The sequence below is a fragment of the Lycium barbarum genome, chromosome 7, assembly GCF_019175385.1.
Source record: "Lycium barbarum isolate Lr01 chromosome 7, ASM1917538v2, whole genome shotgun sequence".
NCBI classification, from domain to species: Eukaryota; Viridiplantae; Streptophyta; class Magnoliopsida; order Solanales; family Solanaceae; genus Lycium; species Lycium barbarum.
In genome coordinates, this window is record NC_083343.1 from 112,463,164 (window position 1) to 112,490,073 (window position 26,910).

At 36.1% G+C, this 26,910-nt stretch overlaps 2 protein-coding genes across 2 annotated transcripts; both read left to right on the forward strand.

Annotated features, from left to right (window-relative positions):
• The first annotated feature begins 10,492 nt into the window (after positions 1–10,492).
• Positions 10,493–12,131, forward strand: LOC132602443 (uncharacterized). Its single transcript, XM_060315292.1, has 3 exons — positions 10,493–10,703; positions 10,789–10,914; positions 11,582–12,131. Exons 1-3 carry the CDS (start codon positions 10,554–10,556, stop codon positions 11,861–11,863), a joined length of 558 nt encoding a protein of 185 aa, XP_060171275.1. The 5' UTR covers positions 10,493–10,553; the 3' UTR covers positions 11,864–12,131.
• Positions 12,132–16,693: 4,562 nt separating this feature from the next.
• On the forward strand, positions 16,694–20,342 carry LOC132603829 (uncharacterized). Its single transcript, XM_060317109.1, has 4 exons — positions 16,694–17,424; positions 17,790–18,211; positions 18,994–19,536; positions 20,020–20,342. The coding sequence occupies exons 1-4, from the start codon at positions 16,980–16,982 to the stop codon at positions 20,116–20,118; spliced, it is 1,509 nt and encodes a 502-aa protein (XP_060173092.1). The 5' UTR covers positions 16,694–16,979; the 3' UTR covers positions 20,119–20,342.
• The last annotated feature ends 6,568 nt before the right edge of the window (positions 20,343–26,910 follow it).

A 26,910-nucleotide genomic window follows, 5' to 3' on the forward strand; every position in this document is an offset into this window, starting at 1 on the left:
TCAACACAAATAGCAAATCGCAGAGCGTCTTTTGTTTCTACAGGCCATGCGTGGCCATTTGAGGAAAAGATATTAATGCTCTGTACTCCCTCGTCAGTGTTTTCAACCGTTAACTAGTTGAGGCTTTTGTTGGTTTCCTCTCTCCCCTGCTTCGATCTGAAAACTTTTTAATGGTTTTCGTCGATTTGTGAGGTAAGTTTTGTTCTCTTATCAGCTGCTTTTCGTCTTGCAAGTACCCGTTTTTAATGGTTTTTGTCCCTTCTTCCTCAGTTTCCTGATTGATGACAGAAAAAGGGGACTCTCCAACATTCAGATTGAGCAGAAATTTGACTGGATTTGAATTTCTTGTTTTCAAATCCCGCCCAATTTTTAAAACCCTAGCAAACCCTAGATTTCCCCCTATAAATAATCCTATCAGGAGTCGTTGAAAGACAAGCTTGAGCAGCCATCAAATCCCTAGAAAATACAAGTCCTTAATCGCTCAAATTCCTCTTATAAAATACTAGCTTTTAATTTTATTGATAAGGTCTCAAAACACTAAATCTGTTCTGTTTTCTGCCTTGAGTATTTGTTCTGATCCGAGCGGACACGAACTCGGAGAATTCAAAGGGTTTCGAGGTATATCGGAAGCTCGAGCCTCACTTCGCTGCACCCGATGAAGGTCAGCATAATTCCCCTTTCTCTCTTTATTTTTTCTGCATTTTTTCCTCTCTTTTTTTTCTCTTGGTTTGTTATGTGTTAGTTTAGTTTACTGTTTGTGTTTATGTGTTAGTTCATTTAATTAAATGATGTTTTCCGTCTTAGTTTGTTTAATAGTTGAACCTGCTTAGTATATTAAGTTATAGCTAGGCTTATTGGTTCCTATATGTCACAATCAGTTCTGTTGTTAGTTAAATATATCTTGTGTGCTATCATGGCTTAATCCATTCTAGTTAAGCATAACTTCGTTATTAATCTAACATGTTTAGTCAAGCATGCCCTTAGGCTTATTTTAGTTAGTTGATACTGTACTCTGAGTCCTAGGATGTATGCAGAGGGGTTAAAGGACTTCCAAAAGATGTATCTTATGGCATAGGTAAACCTGTTTGGTGATTTGTGAAGTTTCGATGGATGCTTAGGGTCCTATACTGATAATATTGTTAGCAGCATGCCCTGTGATCATATTCATGACAAACTTGAGCCTGTTTTGTACCCTTAAGGACATTGTGTAAATTGAAGGGACATAGCATGATACCTTTTGCTTGACTTATGTGAAATAATCTGATGTATATGGTTCCCATGCTCATGATGAGAATACTTTGTATGTTGCTTGCTTATTCTGGATTCAAATGGGCAAAAATCTAGTTGAGGATGTTTAGTTTGAAACTGATGAACATGTTGATGAGATTTTCTTGTATATTCATGTTTAAAATTGTTCATGGTTGGGTATTGACCTGTTTGTCTGAGGGGGTGTCATTGTTCTTAACAAAATAAGAGTTTTGAAAGTTTAAGTGTTTGCATAGCCTTAGTAAGCATAAAAGGGAAAGCTATGTATGTTTAGCTGTTAAAATGGAACTTGGAAAGTTTAAATGCAAGGCTAATAAAATCTGAACCAAAGTAGTAAAATGTGATATGAGTATGATTCTTCTTTGTTCCCTGATGTCCAGTTCAGATTTCCTCTCCTTTCATCTTTGGTTTCAGTTCTGTTCCATGAGAAAAAAAATGATTAATATGCTCAGATTGGTTCATAGGCTGCATATTTACTCAACTCGTTTAGCATGGTCCTTTGGTGATTAGTAGCAGTCCAATATGGTTGTACACTCAGATTCAGTTGGGGTTTAGATAAATATGTAGGAATTTAACTCTCGAACTATAATGTTCAATGCTATTGTCAACCTATACTTTATTTTCGGTTTGTTTGAGGGTCTAGTTGACCTCTGATTTTCTTAGACTGTCCATCATTTGACGATTCCTTAATGGTATTAGTCCAAGCAGTGTTCGAATAGGGTTTGAGTTCATCACCTAGATCCTCCATTTGTTAGGATTGAACTTAAGCGGCATAGAACTATCCAATATAGTTTTGGGCATGGTTTCATTTATATTTGACCAAAAACTGTAGCGTATTGAGTTGAAGTGCCTCAGCCGTGATCTTTTAATGAACATTTTCTGTTTGCTTTCAACTGATTCGAACTTAGTATGGAATATGTCTCGACTTAATAAGGGATAATATGCTAATATGAGTATCTACAAGTCTGTGATATGTGATATTTCTCCTCTTTAAAAATACTGGTAATGATTGTTGAGGTTGTCTTTTATGATAAAAATGGTCCAGGACTAGCCTTTGAATATGTTGTCACGTCTGCTGATAAATATATACTCACGTCTCCCTGCTAATGCCATATTTTGTGTTGTATGATATCTGATAGTACTTATACCATCAGTCATTTCCACATTAGAAAAGTAGTATGATATTAAAGTAATACTCAAATACACATAGCACATATACAAGTCACTGATTTGTTTGTTTAAGTTTACATTGCATATGTTTAACATTGTTGATTGTATGCTAATCTTTCTTTCATTTCTTTGCATGAACCTCGCATACGAGTCCGAGGGACTCGTTCCTCTTCCGCATTCGATATTGGGCTGAAAGCCCAACGTAAAATTATCGAGTCATTCCGTGTCAACCAATCCGTAGCAAAAAAAAAAAAAAAGTTCCTGGGCCGAGCCCAACAGCAGCAGCCACATATGAAATTTACTGGGCCAAAAGCCCAATAGCAAACAGAATGCAGCAGCAGTCCAAAATGGGCTGAGCCCATTTAATTTATTTTATGCCTCTATTTTATATCTTGTGCAGTTAATTTGTATTATTTGACTAATCCTTTACTTTGTTTGTTTTTCTTAGCTTAGTTGAATTATAGGGAATTAGTATGATAGGCTTTAGAATGATGGGTAGTTGCTCTAAGGAAATTAACAGTTAATTCCGCAAGTTACATTTTCTTCTATTTATGATAAAATTATTTACAGCATCTATAATATTTTTTTATTATAATTGATTTTTTTAAAATAGTATGAACACATATTTTGAGTTAAAGGAATCATAATTTATTCTTACTATCTTAGAAAATAAAAAATAAAAAAGCATTAATATGCAAATATAAACTCAAACATATTTTATAAATAATTCTTCAAGTTTTAAGTCAATTACAATATTTTAAAATATAGTTAATAAAAAATAAAGAAAACTCACATTATTTATTTTTGTATTTTTTGTTCATATTCCTAAAATGCAAAAGCAATTAATACCTCGCCACTTGAATTATCTCAAATATTTATTAAAACGCTGTATAAATTCACTTTCTTCTACCTATATATTTTATGCAAATCTTATTTTAAATAACATTTTTTTAGTTGCTTTAGTAATATTTATAAGTTTTATTTTAAATGGCATTTGAAGTGTCCTTTTATGCAAGAATATGATATTTGGTACAAGCTTTATTCTAAATTGCGTTTTTTTTAGCCTTAGCAATATTTATAAGTATTATTTTAAATAGCACTATTATACTCTTTCTTTAACAACTTTATAAATCTTGTTTTAAAATAGCTTTTAAAGTCTTCTTTTATTATATTTTTCGTAAATCTTATTTTGACCAACATTATTTTTCCTTTAAAACTTTAGCAATATTTGTAAGCCATTTTTTAACCTTAATTAATTAACCTGAATTTAGCTGGTAAACCGTAGTTAACGGATTCTAGAGGATGCCTAACACCTTCCCTTTAGGATAATTAGAACCCTTACCTAGAATTGAAAATTGAGCAGACCATTAACGGAGGTTTAGTTTAACTTTACCTTAGTTAATAAATTAGGTGTCCTAATTCACCGTTAAACTAATTAGGTGGCGACTCCTTAAAAAATACCAAAATAGGAATCTCCAATATGTTGTACTCTAATCTAACCCGTTTAAATGGGGTATAACATGGTTAATGATGCTTTTGGCGTACAGTCTGGGTTTGAACCTGAGCAAAATTTTAAGGAACCTTCTAATGAAGAAGCAATGCGCTTCTATCAAGAATTAGAAGAGGCTAGTCGTCCACTTTGGCTAGGGAGTCAGCATTCTAAGTTGTATGTTGCAGTTAGAATGATTAACATCAAATCAGATTGGACTGTTGCTGAAGCTGCTATGGACTCAATGATTAAGCTTGTAGGGGAACTAGTTAGTCTGGAATTCGACATATCTAAGAGTTACTATGAAGCAAAGAGATTGATTTCCAAATTAGGATTGTCATATGATAGAATTCATTGTTGTCCAAACGGTTGTATGTTGTTCTATGAGCAAGATGCTGATTTAAATGAATGTAAAATATGTGGAAATGCGCGTTATAAGCGGACACCTAGTGGGAAGATAGTTCCAATTAAGGCGATGCATTATTTAGCTATTATACCTAGGTTAAAGAGGTTGTTTGCATCGCCGAGTTCTGCTTCTCACATGAGATCGTATTGGATGTGTTTAGATAGTGTTTGGTGTGTTTTATTATTACTTAGGGTGATTTTATGTGTTGTAGCTTTTTTAGAATTGATTTGGAGCATTTTAATGCTAGTTTTAAGCAGCTTTTCGTACGGGTTTTTGTGCAAGTGTGGCCGCAGAAAATGTAGCAATTGCATGCAGGAAATTTTCCAGAAAACCGACTCAGTCCGTTGGTTTTCTGGGAATTAATTCTTAAAATTTTTTAGAAAACCAACGCACTGTGTCGATTTTTTATTTAAAATAAAAAACATTAAATAAACTGCGTCGGTTTTTTCATAAAATTTATATTGTTTTTATTTAAGATAAAAAAATTAGAAATTAAAAAAACCGACTCAGTCCGTCGATTTTTTTAAATTTTTTTAAATTATTGGATAAAACCCGACTGACCACGTAAGCGACGCAGTCTGTCGCAAAAAACCAACGTGGTCCGTCGATTTTCAAAAAGTGAGGCTACGTAAATCGACGGACCATAAAGGGTCGGTTTCCCGTCGGTTTCATTGAAAAAACCGACACGGTCCATCAGTTTTCGTTGTCGGTTTTTGCCAATTTTTTAGTAGTGACTCTACCGGCTTCTACGGGCAGATCAATCTCGCCCTTGGTGGTCTCGCTGGACATATTGAACCCGGAGAGCGTCTTTACAGCCGGTATCATTTCTCATTTCTTCCACCACCTTCCAATGGAGGATATTAGTTGAACTCCTCGGATCTATCATGAACCGTTTGACTTGACAGTTACCAATAAGTACAATGATGACCAAAGCGTCATTGTGCGGTAGGGTGACGTGTGACGCGTCTTCATTGGAGAAAGTAATCATATCCTCATCTGGAAGTTCCCGAGTTCTTTTTTCTCATGTTACCGAAATCTTCATTTTTCTAGATCCAGTGAAGTTGGTTTCGACGATCATAGATCCGTAGAGATCATATTAATGACGTGTGAGGGAGAATTGGCCACATCATTCTCTTCAGTGGGATTGGCTCTGCCGTAAATATTCCTCCCGCTTTCGCTCAGGTACTCCCAGAGATGCCCCCTGGCGAGCATATTAGCTACCTCCGCCCGGAGGTGTCTACTGTTACACCTCGGAAAAAAATTTCGTTCATGCACAGTGAATTGACTAACAAAGGGCATGATGCATACGATGTTTTGATAAGTAAGAAATAATATTTAATGATTCTGAATGAGATTTTAAGGACATTTGAGGTAGGAGACGAAAGTTGTTAAGGAAAGCAAGGTATATGTTGTGTATCAGGCAAGAAATACCAGTATCGAATTAATGATGTCTTAATGACATTTTAGAGAAGAATTATAATGTCCCTTATATTGGTAATGAAGTGTCAGGTAAGTTTCAAGAAGGACCCATAAGGCAAATATGGACATAGGCCATCCAAAAGGGCGAGTTAAGGAAAACATTTTCGGATGATCTGGTTTGGAGGGGCCAAAATGCTATTATAAAGTTGGAATTTGGGAAAACACCAAGAATTAAAGTTGTATATAATTGAAAGAGCTTTCCAACCATAGGTTGTAGGCCCTCACAGCATATCAGGATCAAAGGTTATGGCCATTCTACGACAGACAGTTCGGGGGCAGAATATCACATTTTGGCGCACTTTGCGGCGCAACATGCGGCTCGCAAGTACGACATGCGGCTACGCAGTTCAACCGCAAAGTGTGCCAGTGAGAGTTGGTCAGCTGGCAAGCTTTGCGACCCAAGATGCGTCCCGCATAGCATGCTTTGCGTTTTGCAAAGTGTGCCGCATGTTGTGTCGGTCCAGAATTTTCTGGACCACTTTAAATATACCCAACTCGTCCAAAATCATATTTTTTTCATCATTTTTGGCCAAGAAAACCTCTAGAACCTTCTATAACACTCATCCACAAGAAAACTCAAGGGAAATCCATGATCAATAACACCAAATCCATGAACCCAAGTGTATGAAACCTAACCCAAGTGCATCTAATTCAAGAAAACCCAAAAGAGAGGAGATAGGGTTTTGGTGAGGGGAAACTCCACTCAAGGCTTTTTCAAACATCATCCAAGGTAAGTTTCATGACCATTACATATTGTTTGAGGTATTGGAAGGTTAAGGTACCCGACTTGTAGAGAAGCATAGCAAATGGGTCATTCAAGAGTGAATAGTGTCAAGTTTGGATGGTAGTTGAATTGAATCATGAATGTTAGGGTGTTGTGAGTATAAATACGTTATAAATTACTTGTAGACCATGAGATAAGTGTGATACGTGGGAAAATACGATAGCGAACCTATAACCATAAATGTGAAGAAATTGGAGAGAAATGGTGGATTTTGCCTAAAGTATATAAATGATGATTGTTGCTTGCGATATTGTGAGTTGTGTTGTAGATGTTGGGAGTTGATATAAAATACGGGAAAAGTAGTATAAACAACGGAAGTGCTGCCCAATTTTCTCTAGAATTAGTAGCGCGTTCTTATGGTTGATTGACTAATGTTAGTACGAATCCTCTTTTGAAGGTAGAGACGCGACATTGAAGAAGGATAAGCGAACGCTAGATTGCTTAAACGAGAAAGGTATGTGAGGCTTAACTCTTCTTCCAAAAAGGCATGAATCCTTCAAGTTTTCCAAAATCCCTCTATAAGAGGAAGCTTATGAGTTCTTCTATATATTGAATCACCTATGAGCATGATAATGATGATAATGAGCTAGAGTATAGAGATTCGGGAAATTGTGACACGATGTTCCTACGATGCTAATGATGTTATTATTGCTAACATTCTCCTTATGCTTTATTTCCTTCAAGGCGAGGCAAGATACTCATAAAGGTCCATAATACACTCGGGGGTTCACGACCTTACGTCACCCCGACATAGTGTGGTTGTCTTAAAGTCTAATGTATGCTCCTAATGCTCATGTATGCTATGATGATAAGATAATGAATAGTGATAACATGATGTTATGGCATGAGATGTATAATAATGACGCGTTATGATTGATGTTGTGATGATAAGATTTCCACCACGCCTATATGGCCGGGCATGTTACCGCTAATGCGGGCTGCGTATGATTCCACCGTGCCTATATGGCCGGGCATGTCACCGCTAATGCGGGCTGCTATGTTTACACCGCGCCTAGAGGGCCAGGCACGATCACCACTAGTGGGCGGCATATGTGGGTTACCCGAACGCGGGTGATGATACGGATTATGATGTGATAATGTATATGATGATGCACGCGATGATGTATGAGATGAGATAACATGTATATTATGAATGTATAAAATGTGACATAAGTAAGTAATACATTTGCCTATGACACTTGTGCAGGTTATGTCCTCGTCTCATGACGCATGATCCTTCCATTATGTTTGTTTATTTCATTCCTGCCTTACATACTCAGTACAATATTAGTACTGACGTCCTTTTTCTTTGGACACTGTGTTCATGCCCACAGGTAGACAGGGAGGAGATCTTGCTCCGGATTCCTAGAGGCCGCTAGCTGACTGAAGGCACTCCATTGTCCCGGAGGTGCCTATGATGATTATTTTGTGTAAAATTGTAGATGTCATCTCTTAGAGGCTCGTAGATACTCGACGTGGGTCGTACAGTTTCATGGCATGGTCATTATGTGTATATGTATACATATATATATACTATATGGTATTTTGCTAGCCTAAGGGCTTATATGTATGAAGGCATTTTGTTTCTAAATGAAAACGGGTTTTATTATAAATTGAGCATGAATCGGGTAAATGATTGTTAAATAAGCCTAAGAAGTAATAGAACGAGCGGTGCTCGGTGGTTAGCCCCGGGTACCCGTCATGGCCCCTAGCCGGGTCGTGACATCTACAATCGATGGTTTTATGCCCAGGAGTTCTACTGAACTTGTACCAAACCGTCTCATCTCTCGTGCTAGGGTCAGATCGCAACAGCCTAGGAGGGCGTGACGACAGATGGGTTTTCAACACATCCACCATTTGGGATTCACTAATAGTGAAGCTATAAGCCGCGAGTTTGGGGTACTCTGTCCCCTTCAGAGGAAGCCCGACCTAGTTGTTCTTGAGCTGCAGTCCCCGACCGTTTTTCCCAAAGTTATCTTTCTTGTTTCCATCGGGTTTTTCCAACGATCGATAGCCGAACCCATCACTGGTATTTTCTGGTTGCGTATAAAGTTGAAGGAAATTCTTCGAAGAGTTCCAATCTGGTCTGAAACCTCTGTCCACCTTTGGGGGGGGGGGATATGTAGAGGGAGCCCCTAGCAAGTCATCTTTACTCGAACCTTGGACTCGTACCGGTTATGCACGTCCTCCAACCTAGTAGCTTGAAACTCCAGGAGGCTTTCCTTGAGCCTTCGGGAAGCATCTGAACTTAAAGGGTTCAATCCCTTGGTAAAAGGCTCTGCTACCCACTCGTCCGGTAAGGAAGGTAGCAATATGCGTTAATTCTGGAACCGAGTGACGAAATCCCTGAGACGCTCCGATTCTCCATGAGCTATGCTGAAGAGTTCTGCCTTTCTGGTTTTTACCTCCCTTGCACGGGCATGAGCTTTGATGAAAGTATCAGCCAGCATGGCAAACAACATGATCAAATGTTTCGGAAGCTGGGAGTACCACGTCAATGACCCTCGAGCGAGAGTCTTGCCGAATGTTTTAATCAGTACCGACTCGATCTTTTTCTCTTGCAAATCAGTCCCTTTGACTGCCATAGTGTAGGTCGTAAGGTGCTCGTGCGGGTCTGTGGTCACGTCATATTTGGGAATATCGTGCATTTTGAACCGCTTCAGGATCAGTTCTGGAGCTGATTCTGGTGTGTACGCCCGTTGACTGTACTTTTTGGAGTTAAGTCTTTCTATGAACGGGGGTGCCCCGAGAATTTGACTAAGGCATCGTTGAAACTCCTTTGCATGCTTCTTGGCCACCTTAGCCGTTTGGTCCATCTTTCCGGTGATCTCTCTCATGAACCACTTGACTTCAGCTTGGAAGGGATCATCAGGCATAGATTCGCTTCTGGATACGTCTCCATTCCTTCCCATAGTTTGCCTGCTTCCTTCAATGGCGTTCACATTGGCAGCAGTTATTGGTTTCCTCCATAGGTTCATCGGTAGGAACGCTATCCGTTCTAGTGTTGAGATTATGCTCTCCTTCTGTTGTTTCATTATCCACGTTCGGTGGTTGCAAGCCAGTTGTAAGGGGTTGTCCATCTAGCCCCAGTGGGATATGGTCCTATTGGTTTGCAACTTTCGTGTTGTCATTAGATCCTATCATACCTAAAATGGATACTTAGGCAAATAAGAAACTTAAGAAAGATTAGTAAAACAAACAATGATCACAGTGACAACCACAACTATCTCGGCCCCACGATGGGCGCCAAACTGTTTACCTGTAAAACGATTCAGTTGAATTTATAGATATGGTCAGGGACACGTAGATCAAAGTGACCAATAAGATTATGATGCTTATAATGAGATAATGTAAATATAAGTAAATAAAGAAAGTAGTAAGGAAAAGCCTGGGCAACAGGTGACAATTCCGGACTTAGATTTCTTTGTTCCGGTCAGGTCATGGCATCGGAGCTTAGTAAGTATGACAATAAAATTAAAGTTTATGCAAAGAATAAGTATGAGAACTGAGTATATTAGCTTGTATCTCGTCCTTACAATGAGAATGACAATCTGAATATGGTTTCTTAAAGAGAAATGAAAATCCACTTTTTGATAGAATAATTGATATTGCACATAATTTTTCATGTGTTGGAACCTGCTGTTTGTCAGTTTTAACAATTCCTTTGAACATTTATGTTTCATAGCTAAGCTTCATGAACTTCCTTTTCCCTTGTCCTTTGGCCCATTTCGGGGACGCAACTGTACCCTTAATTTGTCTGTGACAAAAGTCTTAATGATATTACTTTTTCAAAAATGAGTTTTCTTCTAATTATATTAATTATTTTGCAAAAAAGTGTACATGCCAGCCTCATTATGAAAATAAAATAAATACCATTTTCGAGAAGAAATTAACTTTGCGGATTAAAGAACACTTGTATAATACCCGAAACCTATTTAAGAAGCCTGGCTGGCTGTGGGATGATGTGTGGGATAAATATTTGGCCTATTGGGACACTCATGAATTTAAGAAGAAGAGTGAAAAAGAAAAGAAAGGCCGGAGCTTCTCAAAAGGGTGGCTTGTTGCACACCGGAGGTTCCATGAATTTCGCGGGCCACCGACGAAGACTGGTAATTTAGCCAATTAATTTTCCTTATTTTAAATTATCTAAATACGATTAAACTTATATCCAACACTTATTTTTAAATTTTGCAGCAAAAGTTAAATGGGGGAGAGGTTGTCCCTCTTTTTGAGGTCTTCGAGGAGACACATGAGAAGAAGAAGGAGGAGGAGGACAGTACAGGAGAAAGTTGGGTTGAGCCACGTGCTAAGAAGAGATATGTAAGATCTTGAACTTAATATGAAATTAAATTTTGAGCGTGTAAGAAGTGACATGAGCATTAGGCTACTACTCGACCCATAAACACTTAACCACTAAGAAATGATTACAACATTTAGACTGTTTTCAGGAATGGAAATGCACAATTATATGCACCTATTCTGGAAAGAAGAACTTAAATTCACCTCATCTTTTTAACCCCTCCTGCTAAATTTAACATATTCAAAAGATCAATCCTTTAACAAAACCAAACAGGTACAACTATTCTGCCTGTCTTAACTAAGTGATATTAACTAATCACTTCGTGTTAGTATCTATCATTTCAAGAGAAAAGCTGAGGTAAGCACACTCAGAGAGTTTAGCAGAAACAACAACAATCCCTAATTCAGAATCCATTACAACACATTGATGTGTAATCAATTATCCTAACTACATTTCTTTGTTAATTTCCTGAGGAAGTCAAATCTGTTGGGCTATCAAATGGCTGCTACTTATTTATTTATCTACTGATATATAATTTGAAAATGCATGTTGCTTATTTTAGATCTTCTACTTGATATTTCTTTTGTCAAACATTAGAAACCACGTTTAATTTCTTCAGCCTTCATGCCTTTAGTGTAAGTAACATAAGAAAATGTATTTATATAATGATTATTATTCTTATTTCAGGAAGGATTTCAAAAAAGTTTGGAACATTGGCGTCAGACCCAGCCTGCTTCAGAGGATGGTACCGCAATTCGACCATCGCCCGTGGATATGACTTCAATATGGACACAGGTGGCAGGTGGTCTAAGCAAAGGTAGAGTCTACGGGCTTGGAGTTCTGTGTTCCTCATCTAGTCCTTCGCCATTGTTATCCAATGCTTCTACTATCCAATGCTTCTACTTCACAAAATACGGAAGAAATGGAAGCGATGCAAAGGCAAATTGCGGAGCGGAAGCAAAAGTGTGAAACTTTTGATGCTAAGCTTGCTAAAATTGAGAAGTTTATGAGGAAGCACATGTCTGATGATGAGGAAGAGACCGAATCCGATGACAGTTAGATTATAGTTGCTGGTTATTGTTTTTGATCGTGACTTTAGACTTTAAGTTTCTCGTGGTTGTTTGTTTGGGATGTTTATACTATTTCGAATTTGACGTTTGTTTAGGATGTTTCTAATGTTTAGACTATTTCTTCATGTTTGATTGGTTGCTTTAACTGTTATAGTTGTTTGGTTGAATTCTTAGTTTCTATAGTATTGTGTTTGCAAGCAGGTGCAACTAATAAAATAGCGATTTGCTGTAAAGAAAAAAAAAGGGAAATTCCGACTACAGTAGCCAAAAAATTCAAAAATTATTTTGCAGATAATTAAAATTTACGACTACTGTAGTTAGAAGTTTCATAATAATATTTTAAAAAATTTAAATATCCCAAATACAATAGTCGGAACGTTAATACAATAAATATTTAATAATTTAAATATTCTGAATACCGTAGTCGGAATATATACAATTATTAAATAATTATTTTATTAATGTTCCGACTACTGTAGTCGGGATATTTAAATTTTTGTGGTCGTCCCTAATTTTACATTGACCGACTACTATAGTCGAAATATTTCCCACTACAATAGTCGGAAAACATTTCCGACCATCCATTTTCCGACGACATGGAAACGGTTGGTAGGGCGTCGGAAATCCTTTTATACCGACTATATTCCGACTACAACAGCTGTCGGAAAATCATGATTTTCTAGTAGTGTTGCATAGCCTTATCAATTGAATTGCAATAAACGCAAGCCATGTTCGAGTGACCCAATTCTCTTCATCTCTCTTTAAGTGCAAAGTCGAAAGTCAAAACAAATCCCGTTACCCCACTCAAAATTCGCTAAAAACCGTTAACCCCACTCCAAAAGGAATTGAGAGGGGAAAAAAGGAGAAGAAGAATGAAAACAAGTCTGATTAGTACTTTAGATTTTGTGTCTAATAAATCAATGCCAAATAAAATGAAATAGCAAGTATATTAAACAATGGTCTCTCATTGGATGCGTACGATTTTTAAAGGAGAAACAGGAAAATGACCACTGTTGAACCGACAATTAAGCTTTCACGTAAGCAGGATAAATACTTATCAGTACCGAATATTTGTACCTAACTGAACAATCTACCTTAATAATCAACAAATCAAAGTAAGCATGCATATTACTTAATTAAAATTAGATGTATATGCAAGACTATGTCTTTAGTCTTACAAACATTAACTTAAGAGGAACACCGTATGCAAATAAAAGTTTACCCTTTAACCAATGTTTCATAATTAATTAAATTTCATCCCCTTTTTATGCGGGAACATCATTTAATTTGGACAATAATACCCTTAAACTAAGTACGACAACCTTAAAATTTCGCGTAAATTGAAACAGAAGGACTTTAGGAAATGTTCGTGGAGTGAGAATGAACACGAGGCAACTTCAAGAAATCTTACATGTAGTTTAAGTTCACTTTTATAAGTTCGAACTTTAGACTTTTTAATTGTATAAATTTGAATTTCAACTTACCGAAAAAATATTTATAGGTATCTTTTCACTCATGATACCTATTATAAAATTTAATATATCATTATTTGACTCATACTATTTATTTTAAAATATTATCATTATTTCATTTATATCTATTTCGAATTCCATGAAAAATTTCTGGAATTTGAACCTTTCTAAGTTTATACCCCATTCATTGTCCTTAAATTTGAATAGTTGTAAGTTCAAACTCCATGAATTGCTTCAATAACTTTAGAAGAATTTCATACTCTATGAACTTTTCGAACCGCAGAATATTATGTTTGGAGCTTTATTTGTCAAAGGTTGGAACTCCAGCACCATATATTGATATCGTGGCCTTATTTCAATTTGACGTGAAGAATAGAATGCCTTTCAATAACATAAGGGAAGGGGGCAAGAATAAGTTTCCATTCAGCCTTTTTGTGTTTTATATAGGAATATTTTTGTCCAAATATCACTTAACCTTAAAACGTACTCCCTCCGGATCAAAAAGAGTGTCCACTTAATTTTTATTCTTGGGTCAAAAAGAGTGTCCACTTATTAAATCAAGAAAGATTAATCTTATTTTTCCAGATTTGCCCATATTAAGTGCTATGTGATCAAATTCGAATACCTATTCAATTAGTGGCAGTTTAGTCAAATTATATATTTTTGTGTAGAAGTTAGTATTTTCTTAACGGGTATTTAAATGGCTAAGTGTACACCTATTTTGATCCAGAGGGAGTAATTACTTTCTAATAACTTTTGAAATGGCCGGTGACTAATTTAGTTGACATTCAAAAATGGGTCATCATTCCACCTAATTTTTCTCAAATTTTGAAGGATTTATCTTGAATTATTTTAACCCATTATATTAAGATTTTGCGTGAGATGATTAAATTAATCTACCTGGTGTATGAACCAAGCTTTGGTAAATTCATTTTCGTAATCATTTCTTCCTACCTATTTTATGGATTTCTCTTTCTAACATTAACTCATAGAACTTATTTGTGCATCTCTCATTTCAGTCCATCAAATGATCAAACCACTAATTTATCTTCATACCTACTCCTTAAATGGTTAAGCTTCCTTTACTCCAAGACCACTTTTATTGCGCTGCTCTTTTTCTCATTTAGATCCAATTAATTTTCAGTGTTCTAAAACAAAACAACAAAAAGAAAGTATAATATTGCAAAAGGTTAGTCCATGTGTAAATTCTAAAACTACCTAGGTTACACTTAAGTGTTAAAAAAAACACCTGTCAATACCCACTTCAGTAATTTGTAGATCCACTCTTCAGTGCTCTTCTAAAACAAACAAAAAATAGCAAAACAAGTCTTTGGTTCATGTGTAAATTTTTTAAATGAGTTACATGTATGGTAGTGTGTTAAAGAATATTCCAGTGCCTTACTGATTGTGTAAGAATTTTCAAAAAGAATTATATTACCTTGAGCTACTTAATTCACTGTCTTAAGATATTGGATTAAAATGCTACTGCAAGGAATATATTCAGTAATCTTGCCAGATTAATGTAAAAAACAAGTTTATCTTCTATTCCCCGGCTCCGCTCCACCCCGACAAGGAATATATATATATTCTCCTCCGTCCCAAAATATTTGTCACGTTTGAGAGTTAAACTAGTTGAACTTTGATCAACATATTTTTTTATAATATTGATATGAGAAAAAGTGTAATTTATAGTAGTATTTTTCGTGTAGTTTTAAAATATTTTAATTTTAAAACTTTAAATTAATCTAATATAATTTAACTTTAAATATTAATCAAATTGACTCTCGAAAAAAGAAACATGTCATATTTTGAAATGAGGAATATATACCGTACTTGGATAGTTGTAATAACCAAATTTTGGAAAAGCACAAATAAATATTCGACCATTGGTGGTCCTTTCTTTTTTCATATTAACTAGGTGAAACTCATATTAAGTTGGTTTGAAATGCAAATGTAGCCAAAAACATGCATGGGTAATAATGATTACATCCAGTTGATAGTTGTGAAAAGCCAAACATAAAGGGTAAATGTTTTTTTTTTTTTATTTTCTTTTTCCCCCATGGCAGGCCAAATCACTTCTATATAAGAAAGGTTATCACACGGAAATCCATGATTTCAAAAAGATGGGTTCACTATTGATTTTAAGATAAAATAAATTTTTTATAGTGATATCAACTTAGCGAGCAAAACGTTAAAGGTTGCTTAGAAACTTTTTTTAAAAAAAGACGTAAAAGTGTATTTAGTAGGGTTCAATCTCGCAATCTTAAGGGATTAAACACAACACTTAATCAGTGCTACACTCGATCTAATTTGGCAATGTGTTCCTTCAGTTAGTATTAGATATATTTTAAAGATTATACACATAATATATCGAGTTTAATCGGCTATCGATGAATTCACATGACCCATTTTTTATACATAGATTCGCTCCTGAGAAGGTGGATTACGCCAACCTTCAGTATGTAACCGAAGCTAAGATTTATGTCCTCTTTGTGTTATTATCATTTTGATATATACTGATTGAAATCATGCTTAATTCCGTGGTGTAAGGGTGAATGATTAAATTAAAAAAAAAAAAAAAAAAAAAAGAGTACGTCTAGTTGATAGTTGTAAAAAGCCAGACATAAAGGAGAAATGTTTTTTTTTTTTTTTCCTATTTTCTTTTTTCCCAACAGCAGGCCAAATCACCGACGCAATGGACCAATACACATAACTACGTGTTCTCTGTAGACGTGCTTTATGAGTATGTATAAACATTAGGATGGTGACACCTCTCTTTTCTCTCACACATTAAAGACACATAATTCCTGTGAAAGATATACAGAGAGTTAATCATATGATTTAAAGTGTGATTTAATCTGCATAACCAATATTTATCATTTTTTTAATTATAAAAACATTGTATTTATGAAATGTAAAAAGATCAACAGCTTCCCTTTTCTCTGCCATTATCTTTAGCTACCCCTCCGTCCATTTCTACTTATTTATCCAAAAAAAAAAATAGGTGTTCACTTTTATTTATCGGGCTTAAAGAATTAAGAGATGATTTATTAATATTTATTTTATTATAAATTATTGAGTGAAAATTTCAAGAAATTAATAATGACTACATAATTTTTTAAGTATATTTGGTTGATTTTAATTAATTTATAATAATTAGATTTAGCATAGTAAAGTTGTCACTGTTATTAAGGACTTGCCAAGTCAGAATAACTAAACACGAACGGAAAGAGTAATAAATTCAGGACCGTTCTTGATAGCGGCAATTGCAAAGCCCCAATGCATGCTTCTTAAATCCTAAACTGTATTTTACATTTTTTTTTAAAAAGAATATATTCTCTCTTTGCAGATCTAAACAAAAATTTCTGAAATGCCTCATAAAATCATTCCCAAAGTAACAAAACTAGCCGACATTTTTGCTTAAAAATATCCCCTCACATTAACCATCTCCACTCTTCACTCTTCACTCCAATAGCATTGTAATCTGGTAAAAAACTTTCTCCATTTCTTCTTCTTCTTCATTTTCTTTTTCGGGTTGAAAAAATGACAATGAAACTCACCCACAAAGATAAAGATTCAGAAAAAATCATCCACTTTTCTATTATTGCCTTGCCTAAGCTTATGGTATGGTTCATACTTTTCATATCTGCCACTTATGTTGTTTACACTCTTAAGCTCCTTTCTTCCCCTACACCTTGTAATGACGATACTTTCTTGACCCGCAGTAAAAATATTTTACCTGTTACAAATACCTCAGTTCTTGATAGTAAAACAAGATTTTTACTACAAGAGAAGGAAGTGAAAAAAACTGGATTAGAGCATGTAGTTTTTGGAATTGCAGCTTCAGCTAAGCTGTGGAACAAGAGGAAAGAATATATTAAGCTATGGTGGAAACCAGAGAAAAAAATGAGAGGGATTGTTTGGTTGGATAATTCAGTGAAAATGGAGAAAAATGAAAGTAGATCATTGCCGGAACTGAGAATTTCAGGTTGTTATATATATTAAGATATATAAGTATTACTACTATTTAGTAGGCGTTTGGCCATAAAAACCAAATATTATTCACTTTATTTGGAATCGTTAGAGTTGTGTTTGGTTTTAGTTTTTGCAAAAGATATTTGATTGTTTGAGTGTATTGAAACTAAAAAAATTAAAAATAGGGTTTTAGGCGTTTTTCAAATTTAAAGTTATATTTGGACTTTTCACCGCCAAATGCTGATTTTCAAGTAAAGCGAAAAATTTCCGAAAAAAATGATCAATTCTCATGGCCAAATGGGTACTTATTTATTCACTATGCCTATTTAATTTGTTATTATTAAATAATACTTATATATTTTAATATGTATATCACAGGTAACACTTCACATTTTGCCTACAAAAACAGGCAGGGACATCGGTCAGCGATACGAATATCGAGGATAATTTCGGAGACATTGAGGTTAGGCATGGAAAATGTGAGGTGGTTTGTAATGGGAGATGATGATACTGTTTTTGTAACAGATAATTTGTTGAGGGTTTTGAATAAGTATGATCATAATCAGTATTATTATATTGGGAGTTTGAGTGAGAGTCACTTACAGAATATTTATTTTTCTTATAGTATGGCATATGGGGGTGGTGGTTTTGCTATTAGTTATCCCTTAGCTAAGGCTCTTGATAAAATGCAAGATAGGTGTATTCAAAGGTATCCAGGACTTTATGGTTCTGATGATAGAATGCAAGCTTGTATGGCGGAATTGGGTGTCCCACTCACCAAAGAACTCGGTTTTCACCAGGTTAGTTTGCATTTTATGTTAATTTTACCTTTCTTTTCAGTGCTATGATTATGTAGAAATGGTTTTCAATGTGGCAGCAACTATTTAGGGCTATGTTGTTTCTTGATTTTGGCGTGCTTATTCTGAAAAGTTTAGTAATTTAGCCTACTTCTGTTAAATTATGTGGCTGTTTCTGCAAAATAATGGGTTAAATTTCTCTTGTGCCAGAAGGGTAATCCTTAAAGCATGGAAACTTTAGTTGCTTTCTTTTGAAGTACTAATTGAGCTAAAGCATTTTAAAGATTACTATTTTTTTATGTGAGTTTACACCAAAGAAAGAAAACAGATGACTCTGTTTGATATCAGATTTCAGCGAATTGGTTGTTTTGAAATAATGGTTGTTAGAATATGTCCTTTCTTTTTGGAGTATTCAGGTGAATTGCCCCATAAATAGAAAAATTGTAGCAGTGTTTTATAATGTGGAAATATTGGGATTTGAATTTAGAATAATGTACATCGGAACTGTGATTCCTACGGATACTGAGTGAATCTTTTGATTGCTTTTTTATTAAGGGTGTAACGAGATTCCTATGAACTTCAAAGTCCAAAACGATATTTATGTGTGTCATTGACCTGAGAATCACTCTCACGGCAATAGTTTACTTTGGTGGCATTTGCACATGCTTGTGAAGAAGTGATTGTCAACTATAAGTACTTAAGTAAAAGATTTCAAGTGTTGTTTCTGTCATTAAAGAATTTTACATTCAACCTGACTATTATTTGTTCTTGGTGTACTGGTTCAGTACGATGTGTACGGGAACTTATTTGGACTACTAGCATCACATCCAGTATCACCATTGGTGTCATTACACCATCTTGATGTGGTGGAGCCAATCTTTCCCAATGTCACTCGAGTGCAGGCTTTGAAGCAGCTTACAGTTCCAATGAAACTCGACTCGGCTGGTATTATGCAACAATCCATTTGTTATGACATAGTCAACAGTTGGACTATTTCAGTGTCATGGGGATTTGCAGTTCAAATTTTTCGTGGAGTTCTTTCTCCCCGTGAAATAGAAATGCCATCAAGGACTTTCTTAAATTGGTATAGAAGAGCAGATTATACTGCTTATGCTTTTAACACACGTCCTGTTATGCGCAACCCGTGTCAAAAGCCTTTTGTATTTTACATGTCAAGTGCTAAAATGGATTCTTACAGTAACAAAACTGTGAGTCAATATGCTCGTCATCGAGTCTCTCATCCACTATGCAGATGGAAAATGGCAAACCCTGCTCATGTTGAGAGAATTCAGGTTTATAAGAAGCCTGACCCCCATCTATGGAATAGGGTAAGTCCCACCTTATCGTGCATTTACAGTAATTTTGCATATAGATAACCTAATCTTGGAATGAGCATACCTATTCTTGGGATGATATCTTAATTTGTTTAGGAAAAAAAAGGGGTAAATTCCTGTAAAGGGTTGATTTCTATCAATATATTATTCTGATTTTTGAAAAGGCTAAATACATCGGCAGCGCCTTAAACTTGATAATAAATTTCATGGAGACACTCGAACTATAATTTGTTGCAATTGAGCACTTGAATACATGATAAAAGTGTTCAATCGGAATATGACCTAGTCCAAGTGTCTAAATGAAATTTGCTGACAAGTTTAAGGGGTTATTGATATATTCAACCTTTGAAAATGTGTCTTGTTAGCTTACTGAACATTGTTAAGGCATTGGCATATGGCAAATAGTTAGATACTTTGTTTTATTTAGAGGGAACTTGATTTCTACAAATAATGAATTTATCTATTACTCTTGGACAGTCACCCAGGAGGAATTGTTGCAGAGTCATAAGCTCAAAGAAGAGAAGTATGGTGGTGGATGTAGGTGTCTGTAGGGAAGATGAAGTCAGTGAAGTATGATGATGAATAATTTGTATTGATTGTCGCCTTTATTTCTTCATTTATTGGATTTATGGGATATTTTCCAAGAAAAATTTCTTGGATCTTCCAAGTTCACTTATATGAGCTAATTGTCTGTATACTTTGACATATTCTTAAGTCAGGATCAGTATAGCATAGTATTCTGTAACTTTTAAATTATATTAATGCCTTTCTTGGGTTCCAAAAGTCATTTTTAAAAGATATCTTCAAGTTGCATTTTATTTTCCTTTCCTCCTGCTTGTGGCTCTGCTTTTTCTGGGCAAGTTAATATGAATTGCCACATATTGAAGAATGTGAAGGTTATTTTATAGCGGCACTATCGCTTAGTGGTTAATGAAGTGAGTTGAGAATTATATAAAGGTTTTAAGTTCAAATTCCAACAGAAGCGGACCACGGTTATAAAAAATAAAAATAGGATCAATGGAGCCAGAAACATCATGATTTTTTATATGTCCAAGCAGTGTTTGTCGACAGAGTTATTCCGGACTTGTGTTAATGAAAGATAGTAGGTATTTCGTGAAATTAATTGAGGTGCGTACAAATTGAGCCGAACACTACGGTTTCAAAAAAAAGATTAAACTGTGGTATGTGTAAAAATTGGAATATAAAGGACATACTTAGGTAACAAGTAACTTTTCAACATAGCGTAGGCCACGGACAATGCTAATCTAACAAGCATTTCATGGATAAGAGGTCCAATGTGTCATGCAAGCTAGATGATGTTAAAGATAGTGTTAATATGGAAAGTTTCGTTGAGTAATCAAGTACTTCCAGCTCGGAAATGTTAAAATTAGTCAACAAGCTTTGATGTGCTATTTAGTACTCCAAGTGTTTCTTCTTTTCTTAGTTAAGATTTCCATAAGCATAATAAAGATGTTTAATTGTGTTTGAGTAGAGTCAAAGGGAACTATGAAACTATAATATGTATACTCAACAGTTCTACCAACCTTTCCGGAAGGTGATTTTTACAGATCCAGACTTTATTGTTAGATCTTAGTCAATTATTATTTTTCAATGCTGGTCCCACTCCATACTCCATAAATGTATCTTGAGATAATCACTACCCTTTCTTTTATGTTATTTTTAATTCTTTTATGTTATTATTATGGCAGAATAATGAATACATTGAAGCCCCTAAATTTATTTAGGCATTCAAATTATGACTTGTATGAATTAGGCACATGAATACATGATAAAGTGTTATTATTAGACAATTTCGACTTGTATTTTGAAAATATTTCTATGCATCTTCTCAAGCACCGATTATATAGATAAGTTAAATCGCATAAAATATGTCTCCTTATTTAATTATTCTCATCAGCATCAAGTGAAACATGTCTAAGGTTTTACGACTTTGAAATTAACACGCATAAGTGAAAGGAGATATCTAATAGAACACTTTATCAATTGGAACGAGTCATAATTCCAAGTGTTAGAAATAAAATTTGCTTACAAATTTAAGGTGTGATAAATAATGTAAATATGTAGTCATAGAATATTTTGTAAATCTTCTAATTTAGGTTAGTATATTTTGTATCCTAATAGGACATTATAACTATGGTATATTTATCAATTCCATCAATGAGAATAAGGACGGAACTAATCTCTTTCATGGTATCAGATACTAGGGTTTCCTTTCCTCCTCTTCCGCTACCCTAATTTTTCCGTCGTCCTCTTCCTTCTTTTTTTCTTTTCCGTCCACCTTCTTGCTTTCCTTCAATGGCAGACACCAAGTTTCATCCTGCTATGGCTGTCTCCAACATCAAGAATCACATTCCTATCGTTCTTGAGATGGAAACGGATCATTATTCGGCTTGGGCCGAATTATTCAAGCTTCATGCCCGGTCTGACCGTGTCCTTTCCCATATTCTCCCGACCGGAAAAGAGAAAGCTCCTTCCACCAACGAAGAAAAGGAGTTGTGGTCCACCTTGGATGCCATGGTACTTCAATGGGTGTATGCAACCATCTCCACTGACTTATTGTATACGATCATCGAAGAAGATCTATCGGCAAAGGAGGCCTGGGATCGGCTCCGTAATCTTTTTCAGGACAACAAAAACTCCCGTGCCGTTGCATTGGAACATGATTTCTCTCACGTCAAGTTGCGGGATTTTCCGAACGCTTCGGCGTATTGTCAACGACTCAAGACCTTGGTCGATCAACTCAAGAGCGTGGGGGCTCCGGTGACCGACAACCGCGTCGTTCTTCAAATGGTGGCTGGCCTCACCGAGGCGTACAAGAATGTGGTCACCTACATCCGGCAAAGTAAGCCTCTTCCATCATTCTCCGAAGCTCGGTCAAGTCTGTGCCTTGAGGAAACGGCGTTGGCTGAAATGCATGATGACTCGCCCTCGGCTATGGTGGCTAATTCCCAACGTGAGTTTGATGACTCCACTCCTATGGAAAATTCTGGTCATGCTCACCATCATCGGGGCAAAAATAACCACAAAAATCGTGGCTCTAGCGGCGGGAAAAATAACGGCGGTGGCCGTGGTTCTGGCGGCGGCAGTGCCAACCGTCGCCATGGTGGTCGTGACCGGCAGCAGGTCCCCATGCAGCAGCAGTGGCAGCAGTCCTCTTCACCGTGGCCATGGGGGTGGATGCCGCAATAGGCTCCCCCTTGCCCGTATCCCACCCAGCAATGGGCTCGGCCACAGGAGCAGTGGCAACCGCAGCCACCGTCTTCTGGTGGCAGGTCGATGGCCCAACCTGGAATATTGGACTCGCGACCACAGCAGCAGGCGTATGCAGCAGCAGGCCCAACGACGCCGTGGACTCCGACTGATATTGAATCGGCCATGCACACGATGACGTTGAGCCAACCCGATCCAAATTGGTATATGAATACCGGCGCCACATCCCATATGACATCCACAAAACGTACTCTCTCGTCTTATTTTAATTTGAGCGATCATAATACTGGCATTGTTGTTGGTGATGGTAAGTCAATTCCAATTCGAGGTTGTGGACGTGCTAAATTGCCTCCCCCGAACCCTCCATTATTATTAAATAATGTCCTTCTTGCTCCAAAACTCATAAAGAATTTAATATCGGTTCGTAAATTTACTACTGATAACTCTGTAAGCGTGGAATTTGATCCTTATGGGTTTTCTGTGAAGGATTTCAGGACGGGGATGGCTCTCATGAGATGTAATAGTAGGGGTGCTCTTTATCCATTGTCCACCTTTAAACACCGCATCCATTCACCATCACCTTTTGCTGCCTTGTCTTATACACGTTGGCATGATCGTTTGGGCCACCCGGGAGCTTCTATTGAGACTCATAAAGAAAAGTCTAATGGTGATTTTGAGAGGCATAAAGCCCGTCTTGTAGGTGATGGCAAAACACAGCAGGTTGGCATTGATTGTGGTGAGACTTTCAGTCTGGTCGTAAAGCCAGCTACGATTCGCACTGTCTTAAGTCTAGCTCTCTCTAAGCATTGGCCCATTCATCAGTTGGATGTCAAAAATGAATTTCTTCATGGCGAGCTCAAGGAGACAGTATATATGCATCAGCCAATGGGTTTTCGAGACCCATCTCATCCCGATTATGTGTGCTTGTTGCGCAAGTCCTTATATGGGCTTAAACAAGCACCGAGAGCTTGGTATAAAAGATTTGCTGACTTTGTTTATTCCATTGGTTTTGTTAATAGCAGGTCCGACAACTCATTGTTCATCTACAGCAAAGGGCACGACTTGGCTTACCTTTTACTATATGTGGATGATATTATTCTTACTGCTTCTTCAGATACTCTCCGCTGTTCGATTATGGACCTTCTTGGCTCAGAATTTGCAATGAAGGACCTAGGTCCTTTGAATTATTTTCTTGGCATTGCGGTGACCCGTCACAAGGGTGGTATGTTTCTTTCACAACGAAGTTATGCTACAGAGATTATTGAGCGTGCGGGCATGTCATCGTGTAAGCCTTCTACCACTCCGATTGACACTAAACCGAAGGTCAGTGCCACTTCTGGCGATCTTTGTGAAGATCCCACTCATTTTCGGAGTCTTGCAGGTGCTCTTCAGTATCTAACCTTCACCAAACCGGATATTTCTTATGCCGTGCAGCAGATTTGTCTTCATATGCATGCTCCACGAGATACGCATATGCTTGCTCTTAAACGGATTATTCGGTATATTCAGGGTACTCTTGATCATGGTTTGCATCTCTATCCATCTTCAGTTACTGATTTGGTTTCGTATACTGATGTTGATTGGGGGGGGGGGGGGGGGGGGGATGTCCCGACACACGACGTTCAATGTCGGGTTATTGCGTGTTTTTGGGAGACAATTTGATATCTTGGTCATCCAAACGCCAACCTACTCTTTCCCGCTCCAGTGCGGAAGCAGAATATAGAGGGGTTGCTAATGTTGTCTCTAAATCATGCTGGATACGTAACTTACTCTTGGAGCTACATTGTCCAGTCCCTAAGGCTACTTTGGTTTATTGTGATAATGTCAGTGTTATTTACTTGTCAGGGAATCCAGTCCAGCATCAGCGCACCAAGCACATTGAGATGGATATCCATTTTGTTCGTGAGAAGGTTGCGCGCGGCCACGTACGTGTCCTTCATGTTCCGTCCCGATATCAGTTCGCCGATATTTTCACTAAAGGACTGCCGCAGCTCTTATTTGAGGATTTTCGGGACAGTCTCAGCGTTCGTCAACCTCCCGTTTCGACTGCGGGGGTGTGATAAATAATGTAAATATGTAGTCATAGAATATTTTGTAAATCTTCTAATTTAGGTTAGTATATTTTGTATCCTAATAGGACATTGTAACTATGGTATATTTATCAATTCCATCAATGAGAATAAGGACGGAATGTGCTTTGCCTATTATTACAGCATATTGTTTACTCGTAAAAGATTGTAGTTTATATTTTATGAGAAAGGTGATCTGTTAAATATGATTTGATTTTCATATGCATAAATCATAAATGGAATGTCTCGATCGAAATGAAGTGGTGGGGACGCTGTCCATCTTCCTGACCCATTTATCATTTAGTTGTTGGAAAATTAACTACTCTGCTTACTTTATTATTTATTATAGTAAATCACAGTAATAGGTTTGTGCAGGTTTGAGAGGGTCCCTTATTGTCTTCTTTTGTGCTCCCTCCGTATTTTTAGCTTATATTATCCATTATATTATAAAAAAAATTCACATATTAGAAAAGACATTTTTTTTTCTTGTTTTAGTTTTAACATTAATTACATATTTTTAAATTATTCTCCAAGTCCAATGAGAATATACACCAACTAATATAGTTATTATAATAAAATACATACTTTATTTATTAAATCTTAAGGGGCGTGCAAAATCAAAAGTGGATAAGTAAAAGTGAACGGGAATAGTATTTCCGTCTGTCTAATTTGTGATATACTTTTTTTTTAGTCTGTTCAAAAAAGAATTATGTATTATTATATTTTGAAACAATTTAACTTGAAAACTTTTCTTTTTACCCTTAATGAAATAATTATTTATAAGTTTTAAAAGTTTTCATTTCTTTCTTAAATTCCGTGCAGTCAGAATTATATCACATAAATTGGAACATAGGGAGTAGTAAATTACACTAATGGGTCGTGCAGGTTCTAGAGGATTTTTTTTTTTTTTGGCGGGGTCTGGTTCTGATTTTTGTTTTCTTTCCAATTGTACTGTTTTTGGGCAAATTATTGCAGTTGTCACAGCTGTGGATTTCTGAATTTACATTTTTGTTACTTCCTTATCCGTATTAATTTCTTGACAGTTTGCATTAGTAATGGGGGATGCATTTATTGGCCAGTGGCCGCTGCTGTTTGATCTACAATTAGTGTTGTTATTTCACTCATTTATGTGATTCAATGATTTGTTAGTTGCATAAAGTTTGATACAAGTCAAAATGCGTTAGGTTAAATTAGTGGAAAGAGCGGTGGTTCGTTGTTTGACATAAACAAACTTTGCGAGCGCTTAAATTTATCTATTTTGTTTCTTGTACTGCTATACTGTGGAATGTCCTATTTTATGTACTAATAATTGTAACTGTGGTAGTAAGTACAACAAAATCTAAGTATAACAATTTAAAAAGAAACCGGGGTACTTGGAAGAAAAAAGGCAAATATCAATTACACAGTACCTAGTTTGGATGGACTATGGACTAACGTTGGGATGTTGTTCTCTCCATGCATGTATAGTACTTGTCTATGTTTGATGTTAGAAAATGAACTAGAGTACTTAATAATACGAGTAAAATAGATATGAATTGATAAATCATCTCTTAGTTTTTTAAACTGAATAATAAAAATGAACATCTATTTTTAGTACAATAGAGAAGTAAAAATAGGCGAAGAAAATTAACTTTTATTTGTTCACTATACTATAAATAAGGTAGTACTAAGTTCCTTAAAACAATAATATATTCCCGTCATCAATAGTTCCAATATAATTGTAAAAAAAAAGTTTTTGAAACATAAAGAAGAGGAATAGGAAGAGGCAGCTGAAACTGCTCCCAACCTAATAAGATGGTTACGTCAATGCTTTGATTTTTGTATTATTTCCTTAGTTTTGAGAAAGGATGGACCTTTACTTTTCCAAATACAGAAACCCATATTTGGAGTGAGAAAGAAAAGAAAAAAAAAAAAGCAGAAGCTAATTATGACAAGTGAACGTTCTTCAAAAATATGAGAACTTGTATTGTATTTTTAAAATTTTTTTAACTAAGAAGTGAAAAAAGCAAAAATTGAAAAACTTTTTTCCAACTAGGTATTACAACCACATCATAATTTTCCCTTCTTA